We start from the raw sequence: 26777 nt of genomic DNA on the forward strand, positions 1-26777 counted from the left end.
ATTGTGTTATTCTATTGATTTGCTGTCCTCTAATAAGTGTTAGTTGTACTTTGTGTAATTTAATAAAATTCCTCACTGATTGGATTATATGTCTCAGTAAACAAATGCGTGTAATCAATCAGTATTGACTACAGAATTCTTGTACGTGTTGGAGTTTTCATACTGAGCAGTAGTTAGTTTGCTGTAGAGTGTGAGAGCTGGCGAGGTTCAGCACCAAGGAAAGCGACACACTCCCAGGATACAGTCAGCACCATGGAGAGCAACTTTTTCCAAGTAGAAGACTGGTAGGTGTAGATTTACTGTAATAAATAAGATTCACATGTCATTTATCTTTACAGTGCTGCATTCAGCTTTTACTGATAGCATTTTACCAAAATGATGATTGTTTAAAAAAGGCTAATTAAACATATTGTCTCTGTGGAGCCACTAGGTGCTTGTTACAATCCATCACACAAAAGTATTAGAAGAAAGATCGTGTGAGAAATGAACATTTTGGCCAGGGGCTGGTGCTACATACAGTATAAGCTCATTAAGTGTCAAAAATGAAAAAGACTCAGTGACTGAGCATGAATGTGTGCATTTCATGGCAGCCTATGCTGCACCATTGCACAGCATCAAAACACAAATGTGAACTGATGTGTTTCACACTGTATCAGATGTCATGCTAAATAATATTTAACACAGCAATCAAAGAAAGAATGGCAGTCTCTCCCCTGTGCCAGACAGCACCCATATGGTGTGTTGAGGGTTTAGATCTCTGTTATCAAATTCATTCAAGAAGGAATGAGAATTGTTATTGTATTAGTGACAGATTGACTTAAAAGTCGCAGAATCAGTCATTATGTTGACAGACCAAGGCACACACCATCTACTCACGTGCTTCAGTAGTGTGCAAAATAAATTTGTTATAATACTCAATAATCATGACTAAATCGTGGTAGGATTTCTGAAATAAACCCTCAAGATAGCAGAAAGGAGTACCAACACAGACGCTGGCCAATGAAGTGCTGCAGATGGTGTCAGCATCAGTTGTTATTTTAGCCACTTAAAAAAGGTTCACCTTAAAAAATCAGTATCAGTGTAAGTGTGTCTGAAAATCTTCACCATATTATGTTGCTGTCAGACAGCCTTTTGCAATGGGAAACCGCTGTTATATAAGCCAAATATCACTATCACTATCTAAACCAACCAGACTCCTCAAGGGATAACAGTCATTTCACCTCGCAGAACACGGGAGTCGCTGCTTTACTGCTGCCTCCATCAACTTTTCATTGCAGTCTACAGCAGTGCATTGCTGCCCCTAATACACCATGTATTGATAAGTACCTCATACAAACCCTGCTCACCTGAAAAACACAAATACATAAATCTGTGGATGTCAGAGCGTTTTAGAGTGGCAGAAACAAAGCTGTTGAGTAAGCAAACAAACTGACAACACAAGCACAGAAATAACTGGGGCTAACACGTAAAAGTGTCAACCTCCAGTAGGTGTCAACCTCTCAGGACACACTCGGGATAATGACAAGTGAAAAACACTTAAAATGCACCACACACACACACACACATACACACTTGTTGCTTCATAAGTTTGACACACAGCAGCGGAATCAGTGGGGGCAGCCGGTGCTAACCCAATAAACAACCTGACAGCTTGTTACCAACACAATGATTCCTCAGCCTGATGGCTTTTTAACCCCGGCAGCACAGTCCCAGAGTAAAACAGTGACCGAGGACAGCATAATTAAGATAATATGAGATGGTCAACACAGTATTGTAATAAGTATCCAATGGTGTAACATGTGCAAAAGTTTCCTTTGTCAAATATGGTGAAATGTAAGATAAGATCAAGACATTTTGCTATGATATGATGTATGATATGATATATGATAGGATACCTGCCACTGTGATAACAGCTACAGTGTCTTCTTTTGATTTTTTTATTCTGGCCTGTAACTTGTGTTATTGTTTGTCTGGTTCATGTTAATTAAAATTAAAATTAATGCTGAATGTTCACAAAATGAATGAGTGTCGTAAGATGTCATTAGACCTTTATAATGATAAAACTGAGCAATATGTTAATGGAGTCTGGCTCCAACTCCAGAGTTGTTTTCAGGATAATGGGCTTAGTGTTTTATTGACAAACAATTCAAAGTTATAAACAGCTGATCAAATTACAGTGCAGGATTTGTTGCTTGTTTTTGTCAAATTATGATATTGTATTCATCTTGCACTCCTGGTGCAGCCTGCCTGAGCTTCCTCAAGTCGGGAGAAGAGGGGCCAAGGGGAACTCACTTCAACCAAAGATTGTGTTTAAAATAGGAACATATCGTCTGTGGCTCCATCTCGCTACTTGGACTGCAGTGCTCATTTTTGAACGTGCAACTGTTACATATTGCTCCTTTAATAAATATAATTAGGTATCTCTTATAAATGCATATAATATCTAAGCACTGTAGTCTCACATAAGTGATTTAAATTATATTGCAGGTGTATTTTTATTGTTGTGTCCACTCTTTATACATATGAATGTGCTGGATGCTAGTGAATGATGTAGTCAGCAGTGTTGTTAAGCTAACCACAGACAGGCAACCCTCTTCCTTTGCCTCCTTTCAGCTCCTAATGGCTTATTGTTTTCAAACCACTCTGTTAAGTCCCTCTTGCCTCTTCTTTTCCCCCTCTTCCTGTCTTAATGTAACACCTCCCCCTTCACTCCTCATTTTCTCTAAAGCTCCTCTCGTCTTTCCCCACATCACCCATTTTTGCGAAAACTGAGATGATCAGTCAGCGCTGAAGGATTTTTGAGTCTCCATCCTCCATCCTTTTCACCTATTGTACAAGCATCCCGTCTTTGCTCCCAATAACCAAAAACTAAAAGGACAGACATAACAGTACTAGCTGTGACTACCAGTTAGTGTTTGCCTCTTTTATTTCCCAGTATCCTCCCCTCCTGGTGCCCACCCACCCAGGAAGGATGGATGGAGGAGTGCACTAAAGGAGGGATGGTCTCGGCTTAATTTTTTGTTTGGCTGCACGGCAGCCTGGTTCCTCTCAGTAGAGTCTCCTCATCCTTATGTCCCTATAAATTATTTCCCTGATGATGTGTACTTTTTTTTAACAAAGAGATGCTGAGTTTTTGGTCATTACTGAACAAAAAGCTTAGTAAAGGATAATGAGCAGTGAATGGGTTATTACTGTGAAATAAACCCTGCCAAGGTGATAGTACAGATTTATTTGGCACCAATGATCCTCTCACTGTACATTATCCGGCTTATTACTTACTTAAACTAATCAACAATTTCACTCAAATTAATGTAAAATTAATTGTATTGATTTAAAAATGACTTCAGTGATTTTGGTTTAAAAAATGATCGGAACTACGTCCATTGCAATGGCCAATTTTTCAGAAATAACTGACCTCAGAATGCTGTAATTGACAAATCAGAGTGGAGTGCTTCACAAAGCCCTGTAATAACTGCAGATATATGTATGTCACCTGATAAGTAACAAGAAAATTGCAGCGTAAAATGCCAAACTAGATAAGAACAAATTCAGAAACATATGCTGCATCAGAAATAACACAGGACAAGCGCTACATACCCAAAATGTGTACTATCGTTCAGCAAACTTCTGTAAATAAACAGTAATATGTGTCTTTTCTGAAAATAAAACTCTAAAAATATCCATCCAGTAAAGTGAAAAGTAATAGTAAAGTGAAACCTTTCTTAAACTTAAATTGAACAGTTAATCAGAGCTGCCTTGATCACTGTCTGCCTTTGCCTGTTATGTTGTTGTTATTGTCACCACTGCATTGCACTGTGGGATATTTATGCAGGCAGTGCCCAGTGTGCACACTGTAATATTTCCTTGAAAAAGAAAACGCATGTGTACTATTTGTTTCATAAGGTTTAAGGCATACTAAAAAAAAAAATCTAACATACTATTTTAGCCTAATAAATAGCATGTTAGTATGAAATTTTGGACACAGCTTAAGTAAATTGATTTTTTACCTTGTACCTTAGCGCATTTAGATTTTGATTTCTCTTATTCCCCACTTTATTTGCTGTTCTTCAGCAAATTTATCATTCATCACAAGTCATTTGTTTGTAAACTATGAGCAGGGTGAATTTCATTTCCCTCTGCTCTCCACCCTGCCCTCCCTCCTCCGCCGCTAACAAACCGTCAACCATGAGATCAACCGTCATAAGGCTACAGCCACTGCCAGCCATGTTCTGCCTCTAAAACAAAAAAATACTGTTTTTAGCATTTTAACGCACACGCAAGGAGCAGACTTGCTGCTCTCTTTTTTTTGACTATTTAAAATTTTCTAGCGATCAAAGCGTCGTGTTTTCTTTGCACTGAGCAGGAGAGAAGATGTCTTCCCCCGCGCAGGAGAAGAAGAGGAGCTCCGGCGTTCAGCTGCTGCGCGCCGCGCTGCCGCTGCTGCTGCTCGCGCTCTCCGGTAAGAAACAACAACAACAAAAAAACAGACAAAACCGATCGATCGATGCTTTCAGACATTGATACGATGATCAACAGTTCGATGGGATGATAGGTCCCACTCGCTGCTCCATCCTCAGGCCTTTTCCGTCTCAGATCTCACTGTGTGTGTGTGCGTGTGTGTGGAACAGAGAGGGAGTGGAGAGGGGGAGATAATGGGTGTAATGTGAGATAATGTCGATTAGTTGTTATTCCAGCATTTTCCTATTTTGACAGTCATCCATTAAAGGGGCATTATTGTGGCTTTTCTCAATCGTTTCTAATTAAACTGATCATTTCTGATGAGTTGTGTAAGGACTCATTCCTCCCTACGTCTCTATTTAGCCTCTGTTGACAGCTAAATTAGTGCCCTGCCTGCTGTATCACAGCCTTTAAAACAGGATTATGATGCACTATGTAAAAATAAATATTGGCTTAGCAAGCAGAATGATAGTGTGTACAGCAGGTATGTGTGACTCAGTGATGGGTAGAAATAGGCCTGTAATAAGGTGCTAACAATGTGCTGCCTTATTCAGTAGCAGACATATAAACCTAAATATGGTGTCATCCAACTCAGAGGTTCTCAGTTTTTTCTCAGCCGAGGAACCCTTACAAGAGAGAAAATATATATGTCCCTTGAAATAATCTGACATAGTCTATTTTGTTACACTTCTGCTTAATTATATGTGAAAGATCAACACAAGAGAAAAGTACCAGAAAGATATTAGACATGTATTAAAAATATATGCGCCATGTCAACACAGAATGTCATAACATAACATTGAGAGCATGTGTGTTTCACTCACAAATATAAATAATAGAAGATATAAAATAGACCCCATAGAACATTAAAAGAACAATAATAGATTATTAGATTAGAAGGTAATCCATTAAATATTTAGATTTAAAAATGTAAATATTTGTTGATTTATTTGTGTTAATTTTGGAGGCCCCTATGGACTAAAGCAGTAGTGTTTCCTCCACCTTAACCACAAAATATAACATCAAAAATAAAATTATTTAAATAAAAATCTACTCCTGCTGCTTTTTAACTGGCTAACATAAAACTCAACATAACTTGTTATAGGCTGTTGTAGGCTCGTTTCATTAAGACATTAAGAATAACACTGTGAAAACAGTCAGTTGTAGGTCATAGAGTGGCATCATTAAAAAAACTGAGACTGTTTCTTAACCATTTAAAAATTCATTGTAGTAGCTGTGAATGAACCTGGAAATTTTTCACAGTGACCCTGGCAGAGAGACACACTGACCCCTGTGGGTCCCTGAACCCCTATTTGAGACCCACTGTTGTAAGTGAGACGTCAGTGAATTTACAGTGCAGTTGTGAACATCACCACAGACTGGTTCATGATTATTCACAGATAAAGCAAAGACAGTCACCAGGTTAAAACATGAAAGCATCAAGTGCGAAAGATCAAACTCGCCTTACTATAAATCCAGTGACGTCCCTGTGACATCACACAGGAAGAACAACAGATTTCACAGCAGAAGAACCTTCTCTGTCAATATAACACACATTGAGGAATTTATTGCTTCGCTTCACTACATTTACCGTCAGTACTGACAGGACATCCACATCAAAAGTGTTGTATTCTCCCTTTAATGAAGAAACAACATTCAGTGCAGGAAACAGTTTTGTTTTACTCACTGCTGTAGTTTCTTGTGTTTAGTGAGCTGAAAACAGATTTCCACACTGCTGGACAATAAAGATCTTTTCTGTTCTATTCTATAATAAATCTAAGACAGTATTAATAGCACTCTGTACTATCGGCGACCATGGAAGTTGTATTTTGGGTTCTCATCCCTCTTCACCGGGCTTTCCTCAAAGGCAAAGCGTATCAACCTGAGCAGGACGCAGGATGTGACGCTGGGTTATCACACAGAGAGAGATCGTTCAGAGGTTAAACCGCTTTCATATCAACTAATGAGAGGAAAGAATTTGTCTTTGATGGTGCAGGAGGGTTTTAAAATTGTATGGTTTCGTGGAAAATCTCATTTTCATCCAGTTTCATCATTTCTTTGCCACTTCAGCACCTTACTGAAAGGCACAGCTTTGGTTTGAGTGAGATAGTTTCAAGGTATCAAGAACTTTTATTATCACTGCAAAACACAGGGTTGGATAGTATCAAATAAAAAATAAAATAAAAAAGTTATAAAATGCTAACATGAAGTTAAAAAACAGTTAATTACATATATACATATATATGTAAGTAAGGAAATAATTCTGTGGCACATTTTTTGAATTTGCGTCTAAATAGTAGCAACAAAAAAAAGTTCAACATCTGGGAAACATGGTCCATCAACTTCGGCTGTGTTTATGCAAAAAAAATCATTGATGAAAACATAGAGTCGTCCTCCCCCTGTCCTGCTGGAGTCCTGCATGTTGCACTCTGTCAGCTCAGCACTGGTCCGCACATCAAGTGCAATGCCTTTATCCTGTCGTGGAGCAGTGGTCTTTGTGTGGGCATGACAATGTATAATTTCCCGTTGTTTGTCCAGCCTGAGTTTGATTTCATCCATTTAATTTTTTTTGAGTGGACGTTAGCCAGGAGTCTGAAGTCCCAGCTGTAGAACTGCTCGTATCCCCCCTCACCTCCAGTCCTGGTCCGGTTGGTGTTTGAAAGATCCCATGTGCACTGCTGATCATCTTAAGGCCTGCTGATCTTTATTTCAAACCTTGCACTTCATTTTTCAACGCCTACAAGTGTATTTCTCATAGGTGATATGTGTTGCAGCAGTAAAGCTAAAAAATAACAAATTTGTTGTAGTGAGGAAATACTGAGTGTCAAGAGGTAAATGGAGTTGAATTTTGTCTTTCTTTGTCTTCTTGTCTCGTTAAATGTTGGTGGTAAGTGGTGTGGACATTACAAAGGGAAACTCACACTAGTGTATTTTTAGAGGGTGTCAACACCCTTTGCTTTTCCACCTTTGCCAACTGAAAGTAGATACCCAAAAGTTTACTGCTGCTTAGAGAGCTTGTTCCATGGAGATGCTACTAGGGGTGGGCAGTATGGCTTATAAATAATAGTTCAATATGTCTAGGCTATTCTGTGAAAAAACATAAATATCTCGAAACACATTTTCTCTATAATAACGTGCAATAAATTCTTATTTTTCAGTGTACAATAAATTCTCAAATTAAAATACCCAACAGACAGGGCTGGGGCATATGCACAAAATTAACATCAGAAAATTACATCACTTTACTGTAATTAAAACAGCACTTAGGCCATATTATGACGTGCAAAATATAAGATGACATCTACTGTATGTAGTTTCATATCACAACATCAATATAATATCATTATATAGCCCAGCCTTAGATGCTACTAACCCAACAGTTTAAAATATATGAACTCATCAGCCAACTGTGACAAATGTAAATATATAAATATATTAATATTTATCAACAGTTTATATATTTGGTGCATAAGAATGTGAGATGTCTGCATGCTTCTGTCTGCAAGTCCAGTAAAGACAGTACTGCAAGCATGTAAGTGATGAAGCAATATAATGCTCTGTTCCAGTAGATACACACATTGCCAGTCCTTGCTGGGCATTAATGCAGCTGCAGTAACGCAGTGCTAATGCAGCCACAATTACATTTGTTGTTCGCTGCCTTTCAGAAGAACACCAGCTGTCTAACAGCAAGTTTGTCACTAGTATTCACATGGATACGTAAGTGTTGCAGCCACCAATATGTTTTTTTCTTCATCTGTGTTACTCAGCAAGGCCATAGTTACAGTTCCTTCAGAAAAGCACTAGAGGGCAGCAGCACGCTGGAAAGAAAAGGCATGTAAACTACACTGGTGTGGACTTCAAAAAGGCCAGCATGAAGCCCTTATGTGGCATTAGGACAGAAGTACAGAAGGAGCAAATAACCACAGTTACAGTTAAGATTTAACTGTAAGCAATACATTTAGTTTTGTATGAGAAAAAAATAATTTTAAATTCCTAAAGTTTGACTTGGCATATCAAAGCAGTGCCTTTTCTATATAAAAAAAGGAAATAAAAACGTTCCCATGCTGTCACATCAACAACAGCTATCATTGTTTTGGTTCTGAATATTATTTTTTTTTTTCATGTAATAGGGTTGTCACAGTCCTTGGCACATAAGATCATATGATTTTTGAGACCCATAGTGGTTGAAATGACATACTGTGCATTTAAATTTCAACATTTGTTATTCAGTCAAACTGTAAATAATAATAATAATAATAATAATAATAATAATAATATATTCCCATTCTCAAGAAACCCTCCCCAGCAGCAAGACAACTGGCATTATAAGACATAAGTTTTATAAAAGTTAATGTCATGGTTTTGCATCATGACATTGTCCACAAAGTGTCGCCAAAGACCTGATGATTTAGAAAATCCTTGATAAGAATAAAAGTTACAGATGATCGAATGTCCTTTCGAATGTGACAAAGGCATTCATTAATTGAAAGTGTAGGACAGCTGTTGATGTTTTTCTTCTGATTCCTGTTCAGAGGCTTTAAGCTCAAGTAAATTTCATTAAACTGAAACGTATCTGACCCAAAACAGGACTGTCCACTTCTGCTGATGTTTAAAACTACCATCACCATCCTAAACAAGGCCTTCATGTACATTTATGTCTAGATGTGTATTTTCATGTTTCTGTTTTTATGTGTGTATCTGCTGTAGATTTCACTTAAACCCTGTGAGTGCTTTTTGAATGTTAAAATGTGCTGTATCTTAAAGCAGCCAGACTTTCTGTCTCTACCAGCTATAAGTAGACACAACTGTCAATAATGCATAACAGTGAAAGAGTGGAGGGGGAGAGGAGGACAAGGAATGAAAAGTACCTTTCAACTGTTACTCAATCCAGTCAATATTTTCCATGTTATGTGGTATTTAACACTGATGGGCTGGTGCAGTTATTATGCTTACAACACTGCAGGGAAATAAGGTCAGTATGATGGATAATACATCCCTGTCTGATCCACCGTGATCTTTTGTTTCTCATTATGTAGTGGAGTTTAGATAGCACTAATATTTCCCTAACATATCAAGTAAAGATGCTGCAGGTAGTACTGTTTTCTGTTTATTATTTTATAGGGTTCTGTGACTGATTGCTGGCCCAGTCTAGGTATGACATAATAAGAGAAAAGCTTCTCCAGCCCACAGGATTACTGACGGATGTCATATTTTCCCTGTGAGCTGTACTGACTGCTGACTAGCCCCCCCTTTTGGCACCTGAGCATTGAGTACTGCAGTGTGCAGAACGCAGCTTGGCTCACACCAAAGCAGGGGGCACTAGAGTTCATCTCAACCGTACAGAACACAACTGAATCACAGCTAAAAGATATCAGACTTAAAACTGTTTAAAGGCTGCATGCTGCAAAGGGCTTTGTTAAGATTTAAGGTTTTGTTAAGAAGAATTCGATGGTGAAGCTGCAAAAATAAGTAATGATTTACCTTTACACCAGTGTCTCTCTGGTGTTAGTAGGCAAACGTGTAAACACTTGACACTGCTGTGCTGGCTGAGCGACACTGATCCACCACCTACAAGGGGTGGGTGGTATACCACTAATGTCACATGTGCCCATAACACAGATTTTGCAGTACTGTCATTGCCATGATAAATGTTTCAGCAAACTAAAACTAATGTGCTTTACTGTGACTGCAGTAACATGCAGGTAGAGAGCAATGTGCATAGTACATCCAGTTACTACTATTTTCATCGCTAACATCAGCTCCACACTGTGTAACAGGAAGATGCAAAGGTTATTCCCACCATTTGAGGAAGTGACAACCCAGTGAATTAACTTAAATTTTGATGGAAATTGAGAGTTTTTGAGCCCTTTATGACTATTTTTCAAAAGTCTGCATTTCTGCAGAGTTTGACTGAGGGAATTACCCACAGTTCATAGCACTATAACGTTAAACATGGGGAAGCCAAAAAAAAAGGGGGAAACAAGCAAAAAAATATGACTGTGCAAGAAAAAAGAGTTTTGACAAAAACAAGTACATTTATTACTTGAGTGTTTTACATGGCTGACCATAAAACATTTCAGGACTGGCACAAATCAATCAGGTCAAACATTAAGTAATAAAGATAAATGTTGTAGATATGTTTTGAGAAGTGTTGTAAAAGATGTCACTGATATGTCACAAAGTTCTGTCCCATTCCTATTTATACCGCTTCAAGCCCCTTCAGCCTCTCGCAGTCGAACACTAGGTGAGGCCTTGACAGTTCAAGGTGTAAGGCTTTCACTGGGATTGGGCATAAGTTCACCACTTTACTTCAGACTGCTTTCTTAACGAGAGCCAAGTACAAAGCAAGCTTCGCTTCTGAACCAAAGCTCAAGAATCAGTTGATGCCAATTTCAAACTTGAAAGCTATGACATTCCCTATTTTGTGTTGCCTTTCTGTTTATTTTGCAGGTCAGTGTGTTGTGCTTGGCATTGGCATGTTGTGGGGCTGTGGCTAGCATCTGTTGTACTACCATATGCCAGGATGATGTTGGATTAATGTTGTGATATTTAGGGACAGTCAAGAGAAGCTGTGATCGTTAAGCCTTGCTTGAAGCCAGTTAAAGAAGCAAAATGTAACAATTGTACATCCAAAAGTGATCATAGCAGTTCAAATAGCAAAGTAGCTCTGGCAAGACTTTAAACTTAAAGACTTAAGGAAGCTTGGGCAGGCTGCAGGAACGCTGCAGGAGCACAAGACGAGCTCAACATGGTAAACTGACAATAATAAGCAAGAACTCCACTGTAAGTTGATCAGCTGTGTATAACTTTCAGTTGTCTGTCAATGTAAAGTTATGCCTGTTATCCTGAAAACAAATATCCACTGCTCTGAAAATACACACTCAGGAGTTGGAGTTCAGTGACTGCCTGCCTTACTGCCTGCCACACTCCATTAATATATTGCTCACTTTAATAACCAGACTAGTAAGTTGGATGTGGGATATCAAGTTGCTTTTTGTGGAACTTCATTCTGCAACACAAGCTCTCTTCTTTTACCTTGTTTTTATACCTATTTGGAGCCAATTAACGCATCATAACACAATGTGTTTTAAATATTTTTTCTGTCATAAGATGTATTCCTCACAAAATTAGCAATTAGAGTGAAAATAGAGATAATTATGCACCCTTTATTATTTTTTTAATACCATGATATGATACCTTCACCATAAAAAAACAACATCACAATGCCAAATCATTAACTTGTCAGTCGTATCACTTGTCTCACACCATCAAGTGTTCAGATGTCAACCAGCAGCAGAAGTGGAAGCTAAGTGAATAACAATTAATGTTTGTTGCACTGAAAGTAGCTTAGACTTAATAATTTTTTCATCAGCAACCAATCTGGAGTCAGATCTGATGTTATGGTTGATGCCATCATCAATAAGCTTATGTTGCCCTGGGGATATATAAAGAATTTACAAGTGCCTCCAGTTAAAGTGCATTGTAGAGGCTTTAAAGTGAACTCTTTTGTCTCTAAGGAAATGGGGATCAGAGGCCAGAGCCAAAAAAGCATCACGGTCCTCAGTGAAGCTCCTGACAGCAGCCACCACTTACTTTAGCTGAAGACAAAAAGACCCATCCTGAGCAACAATCTGAGGGACACCATATAGTGTTGCTCAACCCTCTAAAGATAGTTGGCTCCTTAAAAAACAAGACCATTTGATAACCCTGAAGTGTCAACACACTCAAGACCAATATTCACTCCATCCATCAAACCAGCACCTCTCTTACCCTAAATCCAGTCAGCCTGGGGATACTTTTTAGGGATTGTATGCTTCAATCTTAGAATATCATTGTCGTACCAGTGGGTGGCTAACAACAACAACTGGTTTGAATATGAAAAAGTGGATAGATAACTACAGAAGACATTCCGTCTCAGATTTATTTTACTATGTCTCCAAAAACACACTGCAGTTTAAGGCTGGATTCGGCATCTCTGAAGGGGATACAATTGCACTGGAGCCAGCATTGTAAATGTACAAATGCTGTCCTTCACTTGCACACCGCACACAGGAGCTGCGCTACACTTGTGAAAGTATGCTTTAATAGAGTCCAGTAATTGTAATTACTTGGGCAGAAATGGTACATCATGTTGCTTTGTCACCACAGTAAGGAAAAAATCCACACCGTCACAGCCTACGACAGGAAAGACTTTTCTTGGTCATGAGAAGCTGCAGTGTTTATTAACTGACAAACTGTACCACTGTACATTTACTGCCAGACTGACAACTTACTATTAACCTTTGCTCCTCACTCTCTCTCATTGGCAACCTGCACACAGTTATGCACTGCTCTATTCCTAAAGGAACTATGCTTTTAACAGCATGTTTCAATGAAATAATAAAGCGTAATTATCTGGGCAGTAGTGGTAAACTGCCATCCCCCGGTAATATGTTGCTTTTTCCATCACAGTTCTAGTTACCATGCAGCCAGTAGCTTTTTACTAGTTGTCATTCTTAACCTGACAGATGCTCAGGGGTCCGCATTTCGATGCAGTAGCCGAGTGGTGTATTAAATGTAGGCTATTGAAAGTGGAAGTATTGAAATGGAATGATTAAACATAATACATGCGTTTCATGTCACGTTCAGGAGCCGTACGAAATGCTCCTAAGGGCTGCCATTGGCCCGTGCGCCGCACTTTGAGAACCCCGGCTCCAAATACTTAGCTGCAGCCCTTTGTGCCCTTAAAGCAGCTTTAAATCACTTTCAGAAGAGACCTTCAAAGGATGTTGTCTGTGGATTTGTCAAGTTGGTCTTCGGTGGATTCCTACTCTGAAAAGCTTTGTCCGTGCCATCCCACTGATGCCTAATTGGATTGAGATCTGAAAGTGGGAGAGTTTAGGCTTTCCAGGCTACTGTTAAAAAAAAATTACTGCTATATTTATTGAAACCCTCGTGAATGATCCAGCCTTGTTGTTTTAGGAGCCATCCTCCCTGCTGAAATGAAAAAAATATTTGTGCAAACTCTTGAGGGAAAAACGCACCTGATTGACTTTGTTGCCTCTCCGACTGTCAGTTATTCATAGCTTTCCTTTTTTTCTTTTTAAAATTGGGACAGTGTGTGGTGATCATTTTTATTCATGTGAAAATATAAGCTGTAGATTCTGTAAGAGGTTTTTATAGCACAGAAATGTAACAAATAGCAACTGTTGGTCTGTACTTGCCTTATTTTACCCATCAGTGAGGCTATTATAAATGTATAAATATTTAATACATTTTTACTAATATACACCTTTACTGTGTATAAGGATTATAGCCAATGAAAAGGTGGTCATATAGTGTTGGATAAGAGGAACAGGGAGGGCACAGGAAAGATGATGTAATAGACCTACCTACGTTTTACCTTTTTCTCTTCCATTGACCTTGTGAGAGACGGAAACAATGCAGGGAAACAGAAGGGAGTGAGACAGAGACGTGCACGGAGCACTAGAAAGTGAAGATGGGAAGACACAGAAAAACTGCGATTTTTGAGGGTAGTAGAGGGTTCTGACAGAAGAGGTAGTAGGAAAAGAGGCGTGAGAGGAGGCAAGAGAGGTGGACAAAGATGGGAGAGGAAAGAGGGAGGGGAAGAGAGAGGGAGGAGTCGCATGAGGCTGCTTCACTGCAGTATTTCATCTGTTAGCAAGTCTCTGTCTCTGCATCTGCCTCGCTTTCTCACCATCCACAGGACTGCTGAGTCAGCAGGAGCCTGTATCAAACTGTTTCTCACGCTGTATGTCTGTGTAGGGGCTGTTGTAGCAGAGGCACATATGTATAGTGCCCATGTTTGTGTGTGTCAGTAACAGCCGTATCTGCCGCATTTGTACAGGTCAGTATGCAGGGATGACATTGACATAGCACAGCTAGCATGCTAAGCTCACTGCTGACAATGCACACCTTGCAGGGAGGTGTGTATGCATGTATGTGTGTGTGTGTGCGTGTGTCTGAGCGGACAAGAAGCAGGTGCTACACAGCATCACAGGACACCTGACTGTGGTGAACTGCGTGCATGGAAAATTGTGTGTGTCTATGTGTGTGTAAATTATACATATGGACGAAGGGAGGAGATGTAGAAAGTGCATGGGTGCCTGTGTGTATGTGTGTGTGTGTGTGTGGTGCAGAGAGGCAGGCCTGTGGAGTGGTGCAGCAGCAGTGGGAAGGGAGCCAGAAACACCCGACTGCAGAGGAGAGAATGGTGCAGAGTCCCATCACACACACACACACACACACACACACACACACACACACACTGAGAGAGAGGCACAGATTCTGTCTGGGGAGTGCAAGCCCATGCTGAGACATAATGTTAGAGGGGAGGAGGAAACTTGAGGAAACTAAATGATACTTTAATTTCATTTCAATCTACATAATATGCAGTTAGATGTTTCGGACTTGTGCAACATCTACCCTACATAGTTTCAGCTACTGCGCAGGTATGATCATGATCATAAGATAAAAAAAGGGGCTTTTGTTGTCAGTTTCAGTAATAAGACTGAACAATATGCCATCCTGCCATCCCTCCTGATAACTTAACTGCCATGATCGTAATTAATCTGAATACACTTGACACAATAAATTAAACATACTGCTACAATCAAGTGAAAGATACATTTAAAAATCATTATGCCCCAAATACATAAGTGACATTGACTAATTCCACTTTGTCACTGCCAAGTGACTGTGTCCACTGCTAAACCACTGCAAGATATTTTGATTAATAGCAGCAATATATTTTGACCAGTGTTGCTCATTGATAATAGAAATATGTATCTACAATACTGTACCCCCGATTTCATGTTAGGGTCAAAATATTAAGAGTTATATTCATTTTACTTTCAGTTCATCCTAATTAGCCTAAAAGCCATTGAGTGGACTTTTAAGGCCCAGGAGGCCTTTTTTGTAGAGCATATTGAGCTGGACATGTGTGTTTAATGTCAAGTGAAATGGATTTACGGTGTAAGTGTTGTGGCCTTTTCAAAATCGCCTTTTTGGGTCTTAATTACTGCGCCACCATCTGGCCGATTGGGCTAATGTTTCTTGGGAAGCACATGCACATCATCTCCTAATATTGGGTGAAGTTTTATGTTTGTTGCTCATTCCAGCATTTCAGCCAATGCAGCAGACAAGCAATTATAATAAAACGACACAAAGACAACATGGTTCTAAAGCTGCTTGTAACATGGGAGACAACATATCATGGTTTCCATTGCATTGATTATCCATACTGTTTCATACAAAGGCGGCTGACGTAATGCAGCATGATTACAGCGTGTTCATATTCGATATGAAAAGGCAGTTCCATCAGTATATACAATGAGGTTTACATGCTATATTTCAAAAGCACAAATGATTTTAAAGCTGAAACCACTGTATTTCCACATGGACGCCACCTTCTCCAGCAGATATAGATAACCAAAATAATGCGCAAAACTCATTAAAAATAGCAAAATTGATGGAAACTCATGTGGAAGCAAGCTTTTTATTCTCCAGACAAACCCATTACAAAGGCTTATGCTGATTTGACAAAGATACTGTGAAAGGCCACTGTCTGTTTGCTGGCTATGTTTTGAATAGACTTCACTGGAATTGATAAGTATATAGCAGCCGTATTGCTTGATCTACAACCACTTTGCGAGACGCGCCCACATTTAAATCTGTTTTGTGAGTTGAGGAATTCACATCAAATGACTGTCAGCCTGAAAGACAGCACTCTCCAGATGGAGCGCAGAAGAAGAGTCAGCAGTTACATGGAAACCCACATCCTCACTACATACTGGGAAGTTAAAACTGCTGACGAATTGCACTTTTCAGTTGTTCAATGTGCTATGAAAATTCAGTTTGTTATGTAGCATTCTGCAAATACAGCAGAATCCAGAGATATCTTGCAAGCATCATATCTGGAGCATATTCTGAGATTTTTCCATAGGCTTTATAACAGGTGAAATACTTATCTAGCATAGCATCATACAGTAAACTGTGTCCAGATACATCTAATGTTGCATACATGTTAAATAAAATGGCAAGAATATGACCAAATCTGTGGCACTGAAGCATGTATGTGGCCTTCAAAGTATGACATCTGGCATTCTGGTTTTGTGACAAATGATAAATCAGGTACAGCAGTGTACAACAAATCAGCCCTGTGTTGTTGTTATTTTTTTTTGTTTTGTTTTGTTTTTGTTTTTTATAACATCCCTTTCTACACCAGTGGCACCTAGGTTTAGTGAACCTCTCGTGGGCATCACACCTATCCACAATATCCACCCTAGCCACATCCCGTTCATCTTGCTGCCATCTGGCAAGAGATACAGGAGTATCTGCTGCAGGATCACTGCACTACAGAGCAGCTTCTGTCCTCAGGCTGTGCAAATCCTCAACTTATCCTGTAACTTTACACTGACATTGACATCATTAATTGAAATATCTATACAAATGTTTTATGTGAGTGTAGCATGAGGGAGCCACAATTTACATTTTATTGTACGCGTTGCAAAATAACAATAATTACTAGAGTCGAAAACATTCAACTTATACTGACAAACTTAAAAAAGGTGATCTCAGTTGAACTACTTATACCAGATTTACTGTTTGCATGTACATATTATAAGAAGATACCAAATATCAACTGAAAAATGTACTACACCAGAATTTGTATAATGAATTTCCTTTTAATTATTTAGAGTCAGCTTCCTTTCAGATATATTAAACTAGGGGTTTTCAAAGTCTGTGACTGAGGGTTTTCCCTCAGACAAAGCTTGGTAAAAGATGCTCCACTTACTTTACTTGTTTATTTTGCTAAATTCCTGGGTATCTATAATGATTGTTATTTGATCCCTTAGGCACTCAACAATTGAACCAAAAGAGCATAATACTGCTGTTTTACATAATTTCAGCCAAATAACCAAATACATCAAATTACAGTTTCTAAGAGCCCAAAGTAAAATCTTCAAATTGCTTCTTCACCCTCTATCTCTGTAACCAAATCACACATATTTAGTCTATGTAATCTCCTTCTGCTAACTAATGTAATATTTTTCACTTCCATTCACTGAGCCTTCCCTGAAACTGTTTGGAGCCCCACTGACATGCCTTATCTGGTCCAATTACAGTTGAACAAGCTTTGTACCTCAGTCAACTCTCTACTTTCCTGTTTCCTGTATGTGATGTGTTCGGTTCTATGTTGAAAAGAAAACCAAATTTTGAAGATGGTTAAAAGATGTTAGATGTTGACCTGTAAAAGCGACATACAAACATTTTCAGTTAGCTAACTTTATCTAGCTAACTAGCAACTTAATCAACATCAATCATTGACTATTTAGTTAGCTAGCGCTTTACTAGCAGTAGCTTACTAGTTAGCTAACGTCACTTATATAGGAACTACTATAGGAAAAGGAGAAAGATGACCAAGCTTGCTCAACTGTTGGAGCACAGAGCAAAATGGGGCGGGACTCAATGGACTATCTACTGGTCTGTTTGAGATGTCAATAATTTGAGTTTCTTAAAAACATTTATCAATAATTTGATATCCCAGTCCCGGCAAATATAAATTGAGTCAAATCTGTTTCCATCCTTACAGCACTGGTATTGAATTACTGTTGGTACTAGCATTATTAACACTGCTGTTGTTTTTACTTACAGGTTGTTCAAGCATGGATGTGATCGTGGCCAATCAAATTAATGCACTGAATGGAACAACTGTCAAAATCCCCTGCATATTTACGTCCTGCTATAAGATGGATTCTACAAAGTTTGCAATGAACTGGACCTACCAAGAATCACTTAATGACACAGAAGAGATGGTAAAATGTCTTGTCTTTATGCAAATACCTGCATCTTAATACTCTATACCTGTTATGAACTCTGTCTCTCTCTTTCCGTAGTTTATGACATACCATAGGAAAAAAGGAATGGTGCCTCTGCGCTCAGACCGGTTTGGAGAAAGGGTCACATTTGCCGGGAACCTGGTTAAGAACGACCTGTCATTCACACTATCAGATGTACAGCTGGAGGATGAGGGGGTTTACAACTGCTACGTGAGAAACCCCCCAGACCGCATCCAGGGACATGGAGTCATACAGCTCAATGTTGTTACTGAACGTAAGATAACTTCTGTAGATACAGGACTCTGACTGTCAAATCAGTCCTGACTTGGGATGTGCTAATACAATAATGCTAATCACTTAGGCAGTAGAATAAATGCATGGAGGCACTGTTATCTCCCCCATTTGGTTTGCGGACTATCGTTTTGATTCCTTGAATTTGGCATTATGGGGGTCGCCATTTTCGTTTTTGCAACCAGAGCATGTGCAGCACCAGCGAGAGCTGGCAGGTGATGTATCACAGCTTGGGTGGGGCTTGGTTTTGGCTTGTCTGTTCAGCCTGCCAGGTCGCAGCCTTTCTCATATTGCAGCTAAACAGTACACAAAAATATATTTCTAGAAAATATCTGAAGCAAGAAATTGGCAATGTAGTAACTAAATAAAGATTCATACTTGATCAGTACTGCCTTGTCTTACAGTTTGATTTGAGTTTGAGTGCTAAACCAAAGTCAGGAAGTGTATTTTTAAAAGGAAGACTTCTACTATAATAATAATTTTAAAAACATTCTGTTTTGGTTAGATTTTGCTGTTAGAGATATTACTCAGATTTGCAGCAGCATTTAAATAGCACTCTTAGCTGTTTTAATCTTACTCACAAATTGCATCAATAAGCACATTTTGAACAAACCATTATCTGTGTTATTTGAAATACTGATACTCAGAATCTGTTCTTTCTGTTACTGGTCTATATCAGGCATATACTGTTTGCCTCAGATTGAGCAGCCATTTTCTTCTGTCAAGTGAAGGGCAGAACTAGCAGTTGTGGCTCATAAATAATTTTCATAGTAGTGCCAAAATCTGGCTAAAAACACTCCATTTGTAGGTTTGTGCTGTTCACAGTTTGCGCTGTTGAAGATAATCGTGCAGGCAGATACAAGCTGCAAATGGACGACATTTGTTGCCATATTTTGACGAAAAATATGTTTGAATACTGTAACAAGAAGAATCTGGATTTCTTAATGACTTTTTCTTCTAAATCTGATATACTGCATGTGTTGTCAAAAGTGGTGTAAAAGTTATTTTACACCATTATTTGCTTGTGCTTTTGCAGCTCTCTGAGGTCTCTGCCACTTTAGTTTAAGGATAAATGTCATGCAATAATCATATGTAACATACTGTGTGTGTGTGTGTGTGTGTGTGTGTGTGTGTGTGTGTGTGTGTGTGTGTGTGTGTGTGTGTGTGTGTTTCCTGGAGCATAAGGACCTGCTGGTGATGAGTCAGCGTTTTACTTATTAATGACCAACAAGAGGTTGAACTTAGTCTCTCAGCATCTCTTTCACTCACACACACACACACACACACACATTCACATATGACACGGGCTAACTCAGCAGCACTTTCTTGCTTTCCACTCTGTTTAATCAGCCCAGTAGAGCTTTTAGCCAGCACTGCATTTGTCTCCATCCTTTGTCTACAAACTATTTAACCCTCTCCTCTCCTCAGTTCCCCCTCCGAGGGATTCAACCATTGCAGTTGCGATTGGGGCATCGGTGGGTGGAGCATTAGCTCTGCTGATCCTTTCCATGGTAGTAGTGAAATGTCTTCGTCGACACCGGAAACAGGAACTGATTTCTGAGGAGAAGATGGAGGAGGAGGGAAAACTGGATCCTGAAGTTGTTGCAGAGGAGGGAACCAAGTAAGAAATCTCACCAGAACATCCTTAATCCTCGAGCTGAAACTAGCAGTAGTCCCAAGATCAAAAAGTAGCAAATGGTATGCCACTTCAGTGGCATATGCTTAGCTTGTAGCTTCTGTTCTGCTGGTATAAGCTACTTGTAAACAACATGTCACGTTAGTTCTTGTATGTAATGATTTTACTGCCATGTTTACTGGTGGTAATGAAATGCCGTCATTGTGTGCCACTTATAAAATTACACTGCCATATTGATGTTATGGCTAACTGGCATATGCATCTCAAATTACACTTCTTACATTAAATGATTAAATTAAGAAATAGTTGATTTTACAAATTTAACGCAGTTAGTTACTGTAAAATGCTATGCATGCAATAACATCAGCTTAATAACTGTTCTGCTTCGTTTTTCAAACTATTTCGGAGGTTATCAGACTATGTTTGCTGTACAGAGCTAATAGTTGTCCTGCTGGCTTAGCTACTACAAAAGTCTAACAGCGACAGCTGCCAAAAAGGCATTGTTATTTCCCACTATGTTATGGCATACCAGTAGGTAATTTAAAAGGGGATGCCATCCACCTTGTTTGCAAAATGACCAAAATGTATCCCCCTTGTTAATCTCATCCCTCTCCGTCCCGCAGTACCAGAGGGAGTGCAGGGTCAGGGGGTTGTTTAGTTCAATATGTCAGTCTGCTCTGTCAAATTCATTGATCCTTTATCTAACTGAGATCTGTATGTGCACAATAAAACCTATGGCCCCAGCCATGGCTCTGAAATATCAATAGCCTAACTGTGCTGTGTACTGATAAATCCATGGCGCTGTCCCTGGTGGTGAAGTAGACGAATTTGTAATTGCACCTTTTACTCTCAGCCCTGCCCCCTGTCAGTTTTGTCTAGGGTCTATAGTATTCTCTAAACTGTATAGCTTCGGGGCAGAACCAAAAAAGTTCTTCATGAGTTGGTTCACAAGTGGCGGGTGAACTAACCAAAGCGGTTCCTTAAAAGAGCCAGTCTTTTCACCACTTGAGTGCTACCATTTGGCCAGCGGTGGGCAATTATTTTTCATGGGCAGCCACATGAGAAATGGATTAGGCTGCCCTGGGCCTGACACAAATGGGATATAAGGTCCTAACAATGGCCAAATCTTTAATAAGGGAATAGTCATAAGGGTTCTATGTAGGGTACACATAGATCTCTATGAGCTATGAGCTGGCTAACACAGTGAAGCACTGCTAATGTTGGTCACCTTTCCTGAATGGCCACATAATGAAATTGTAGGCAGGGTCCAAAACTTGAAGTTTTACAGTATGCCATGTGGTCTCTGGGCTGTATTTTGGCCAGGTTTGTATTGTCCCCCTTGCAAACAGCAGCAGCATATCAATAGTCAATAGTGGATGACTGTATGAGAGTAAGAAATGACATATGCCAGTAGAACAGCAGCAACTTAAGTTTATTGACATGCGCCTCCGCGCATGTGACTCGTAGTCTCCTATAATTGAATCACAGACCTCAAATCTTCTCCTTCTATTGACTGAAAAGGCATTTCATATATTTACATTTATATCCATATTATATTTATAGACAACCATAGCTGGGTCGTCTGATTGAACCAGTGGCCTGTGGAGCCCTTACCCCAACACCTCCTCTGGTAAATACCTGCTCCTGTCAACCAATGTGGACTTTTGTTGTCTGTCATGAACACCAGTTCTTTCTGTCCTGCTTAACTTGGAAAAAATATGAAATACAACTAGGGCTGTGACGGTATGGATGTTTTCTCACCAGGGCGACAAAGCAAGATTTTCCTGTAGGATGGCAGTTTCTGTCAACTACCTTAATAACTTTGTTTTATTGTAATTTAGTGAAGCATACTGCTGTGAGCATAGTATAGCTCCTTTAAGGAAAACAGCATTACACAAGTGTGAGCAGTGTGTAAGTGAAGGAGAGTGAGAAGCAGACTGAGTAAAGGTACTGCTTATAGCGTGCAGAGACCTAAACTTAGCAGTAAGTTGCCCGTCCAGCAGTAAATGTACAATACAGGTTACAGCGTGTCAGTTAATAAATACTCTTGTTGTCCAACTACTGGGAAAAGGAAGGGGGTTAGCTCTGAAGCAAGCTGAGCAGGAAATGCTAATGTGGCTAATGCCACGCTAATGTTAGCATTGTAGCTTTACAACTTTGGCTCCGGTGCCCCAGTATTCCCTTTCCCTGTCCTAGGGGTTCCTCGGATCGAACCTGTCGACCAGTCAGAGGCTGTTTTTATGACTTGTCATTCATCCATACATGTATTTCAATCAGGACAGACTAAGAGTAAAAGAAAATGGTTTATTGGCATGTGCATGAGATATGAGACATGAAAAGTCTTTGGCGGTTAGACCCCATTGAGGTGCACAATATGCACATATATAAATGGGGGTGCAAAGACAGAGGTGATTTAAAGTTTGGCAGCAGCAAATTGACTGGCTATTGCGACCGTGGCAAAATCTGATTGGATAGTAAAGACGAAGGTGAACGCCCACAAACAGCTGATTAGAGGGAATAGGAAGAGAGAGATGGAGTAAAGGAAAGTTGTGAATGAAGGCAGCGTAATGGAAGGTCTTCTTGATTGAACTTACGCTGAGCTTCATTAGTTGATCAGCGCGCTGATCTAAACACAAGATTGACCCTTCAAAATAAAAATCGCCTCGATGACAGTAATGAGCTCAACCTCACCATACGCATCACACGACCACGGTATTGCAATATTGTCACAGCCCTGAATACGACTATGATTAAATATCACAGTACCAGCCAAAGCAAAACCAAAACTGACAGGACATCGCTTTCTTTGTATGTTACATGATACATTAAGAATTTCATTTAGCCACAGAAATAACAATAGTGCTGTAGCAAACAGAACTAAAACCTGTACTTATTCAACAAAACATCTAACTTGGATATCCTCTCTCCATCAAAAGAGGACTGTAGATGTGCCATGTCCTCAAAAGGGATAAAAATAAATGTTTATACAATATGTGTGTCCAAGTGTAGATGTTTCTTTGTGTGTGTGTTGTGCCCCAGATCTCTCTTACCTGCTGGCTTTATCTCTGGAGAGGCTTATTTATAGGGGCATCTACCGACCGTTTTACTGGTTTAGGTCAAATTATTGTTTGTCATTCTCTCTTTCTCTCTTTTCTTTCAGACATGCGCACCCCCTTCCTGAAGATCTATAGTTACCACTGCTTGAATCATCATGCACTGATACTTCCATCTATTCTGCATGTGTGTGTGTGTGTGTGTGTGTGTGTGTGTGTGTGTGTGTGTGTGTGTGTGTGCTGGTGCACGCAAGTGTACTTCTTCGTGTGTGTGGGTGTACTGAATGTGTCTATGTGTGTGTGTGTATTTCTATATGTCTGCGTGAGATCTGTCTTTTTCTGTGAAATAAGCCAGGGAACACTTTTCTGCAACTTACCCAGTAAACACATATTACATTATTCATAGCTACAAGTTGATATCAGTGCCATTAGAAGTCTATTTCATGATAAGGAATGTCATTTTCATAGCCAACGATATGACCGGCTAGGGCTGGGCGGTATGACTGAAAATATACCACAGTATACGGTAGTGTGAAAATGGAAGAGTAACAGTTTCACAGCATCATAGTATGTCATGTTACGGCCTGAAGTTGAATCTATAATTAATTAACTATTAATAAAGGTAACAGTGGTTGTGGAGGCACAGCTTTATACTTGATGGAAGTTAAGTACTTTTTACAGTGCAGAGCAGAAGGTTGTGTGATGGTAAATGATGACATTTGCTCTACTGTCTCACAACATCCACAGTCCAACTTTGGGATTTCGTTTTGGGTGAAAGGTTTTGATGAAACATACTGTGAATCCCGCTTTTTTTTTCATTTGTTTGTTTGTTGTTGTTTTTTTTAACATTGCCTTAAAGCCGTGTCTCTCAGCTGCCTGTACGGGCATTATGTCTTAACATAGATGCACAGTTAGTGCATGTTTAATGTTCTTCCACTGCCTGGCTTTACTTATCACAAAGACAACTAATAGTCAGAGACTCAGCGAAACGATGTCTGTACTTTTGTCAGAGCCTGATAGCATTATCAAACATTCCTCATAGCCAATGGAGAGTTTTTTAGACCTTTTTCCACAGCAGACATTTTTGACCTGTCATAGCAGGGAAAGCACACGTGTGTCTCGTCACATCAGCAACAGCTCTGTTCTGTTCAAGTGTTCCTGTAAGCCATGACAGTACCTCTGCCTGAAGTCGCGGCATTATTTTTACCCACTACCCTTTTTTTGGGTGTAAAATGTAAGCAATGGAACAAAGAAAGTAGTGACTATGGCATGTACGCTACTTTTTACAAACAGTCCCACAGTACATTGTGTTGCACATAAGATAAAATCAAAACGATGGTGAGTATTAACAATGACAGTAATTTTAGAATAAACGAAGCCTGGGCAATAACAAAAGAGTCATATATTGATAATAGTGACTCCATCAATAGCAATAAGAAATTTGTTCAATAAATGATATTTTTCACTTGCAGACTACCATGAAATCACATGACAAAGTATGTCCTGGCTTATAAAAACCCGGTCACATCTCTTGTGACGTGCTACACCTGGCATGCAAACAGCCAATCATTAAACAATAGCAGTGCAGTGAGGGCAGATGGTGAGGAAATTGTGAATTAAAAAGGACAGGTCAGCTCACCAGTATGGCAGTTTTTTGAGGACGGGTTTTAAGTCTTTTAATTCCATTACCCGTGTGCCTGATAAAGCGGTTGACTTCAAAGTCATGCATTTAAATTTATAATAAAATGGCTAAACCTTTTTTCTCCTGGTCCTTATTAGAAATATGTCATTAAATTTGATCAGTAATTATCAACATCAACTGAAATTATATCTGTAGGGAATAGTGAATGATTGAACAAGGAAGGGTTGCTTTTCCTATTGTGACATGTTAAAATGTCTGCTCTGAAAAAGTCAAGTAACTGTACACATTTTCCAGTAATATGTTTATCCTTTCTTTTGGTCCTGTCTCTGTCTTCTGCCTGTTATTTCTTTAATTGCTTTTTGTGAGCATGGAATGTTTTTTGGTTTTTTTAGGTTGTGTTTTTGGTGTGCGTGTCGGGTGTTAGTGTAGAAGGGAAGCGGTAAACTCATGTTTTTATTGGTTCGTCTGTGACAATGCCTTGTAATGGTACTTTTGGAGAAAGTGTTGTGACCTTACAGTTCAAATTAATTGTGTACTAGTACAAACAGCATAGCAAAAGCTTCATATTTCTACTGTATGTCATTACTGGTGATACCGTCCATCCCTATGACCTCTATGAAACTTCTGTTTCTTGGCCTTGAGGAATTACATGTTAGTGTGCCTGAATATGGGGGTTCTTGTCGCAGGTACTAATTTAAGTTTGGTCTGATATATCGGGTTTTATTAGCAATGGACCACACAATACTTACAATATCTGTGCCTACAGTACATTGTAGAGTTAAATGCACATATTGCATTGGAAAAGTGGTTAGAGGTAAAATGAATTATTTTTGACTCAAAGTCAAAGAAAAGTCAAAAACATATCAAAGAAAACAAAAGTGAAAAAAAAACCTCACATTGCACCCACAATCTCATAATTCATGTTGCTACCAGTTATTATTAATATTTCTGGTAGGTCTTAATAAAGGTTGCCCAAACAGACTCTATAGTAACCCTCAACATGACCCGTATCACACACAGAAAGCTGAGTCTCATTTACAGACAGTAATACAGGAAATAATACCAAATGATCCAAATAAAAATGTAAGATGTTCATATTCATGGCTGACAGAGAAGAACTTACTGACAAACTTTTAGTTTGGTTAGTGTCTAACTACAAATTGTAGTTATCCACCAAAGCAGGTACAATTTGTTATTTTGGCGACTGAAGCATGTACAGTGTACTATACTGCCATGAATGCATGTCAGACAATGCATATCAAAAAGAAAGATATTATAATAAAGTAAGAAACTTCTGTTCCACTAAGTTTACCAGAAAACCACAGCAATGTGAGTCATCCAAAGCATGTTTAAGCTTCCACTCAATGTAGCAATCAGCTGGCACCATTTATCAAATAATATAATACGTGGATTTTATTTTGATTTCATTTTGATACATGCATATATATATTTTGCTTGCATAATATGTGATAGTGTCGGAGGTATTTGGTTGCACTTTGATGAGTTTCATCTGCCGCCTGTGAAATATCGAGAAACAATTAAACTTTAAATACTTCATATCATGGACATAAAAGCTTCGGTACAGATTCTAATAATCGATTGTTTTTTCTTCTAACTCCAACTGGAGTCCAACTGGAACTGTCTTTTACAGAGATTTTAAGAGAAACCCTCTGAGCCATTGCACCTCAATAAAAACACTTTTTAGGGAATATTTTAAAGCAGATAATAAATATATATATATATATATATATTAAAAAAGTTATAAGTTTCATCTTAGCTCTGTCTCCAAAGTAATGCCTTTACCTCAACAGTGGTATTTAGAACTGTAGATATTGTTTTGCACATTGACACATTCA

The 26777-nt window shown here is 39.1% G+C and overlaps 1 protein-coding gene across 2 annotated transcripts; it reads left to right on the forward strand.

The window, feature by feature from the left end:
* Positions 1-4178: 4178 nt before the first annotated feature.
* On the forward strand, positions 4179-24810 carry scn2b (sodium channel, voltage-gated, type II, beta). Of its 2 annotated transcripts, XR_014769978.1 has the most exons (6): positions 4179-4459; positions 18115-18275; positions 18357-18573; positions 20019-20211; positions 21790-21856; positions 23387-24810. XR_014769978.1 is itself a non-coding variant. In XM_084717332.1 (5 exons), exons 1-5 carry the CDS (start codon positions 4372-4374, stop codon positions 23415-23417), a joined length of 690 nt encoding a protein of 229 aa, XP_084573458.1. In that variant the 5' UTR covers positions 4179-4371; the 3' UTR covers positions 23418-24810. The 2 variants fall into 2 exon arrangements, 1 of the variants encoding a protein (XP_084573458.1); XM_084717332.1 differs by lacking the exon at positions 21790-21856.
* Positions 24811-26777: the final 1967 nt, after the last annotated feature.

Source organism: Lutjanus erythropterus, chromosome 4, assembly GCF_056507025.1.
Source record: "Lutjanus erythropterus isolate fLutEry1 chromosome 4, fLutEry1.hap2, whole genome shotgun sequence".
In the NCBI taxonomy this organism is placed as follows: domain Eukaryota; kingdom Metazoa; phylum Chordata; class Actinopteri; order Lutjaniformes; family Lutjanidae; genus Lutjanus; species Lutjanus erythropterus.

Excerpts from the sequence above, each read along its gene's own strand:
- scn2b (XM_084717332.1), top strand. The coding sequence starts at position 4,372 with ATGTCTTCCCCCGCGCAGGAGAAGAAGAGGAGCTCCGGCGTTCAGCTG. Across the intron at positions 18,276-18,356 it reads TTAATGACACAGAAGAGATG|TTTATGACATACCATAGGAA; the intron begins GTAAAATGTCTT and ends CTCTTTCCGTAG. Across the intron at positions 20,212-23,386 it reads GTTGCAGAGGAGGGAACCAA|ACATGCGCACCCCCTTCCTG; the intron begins GTAAGAAATCTC and ends CTTTTCTTTCAG.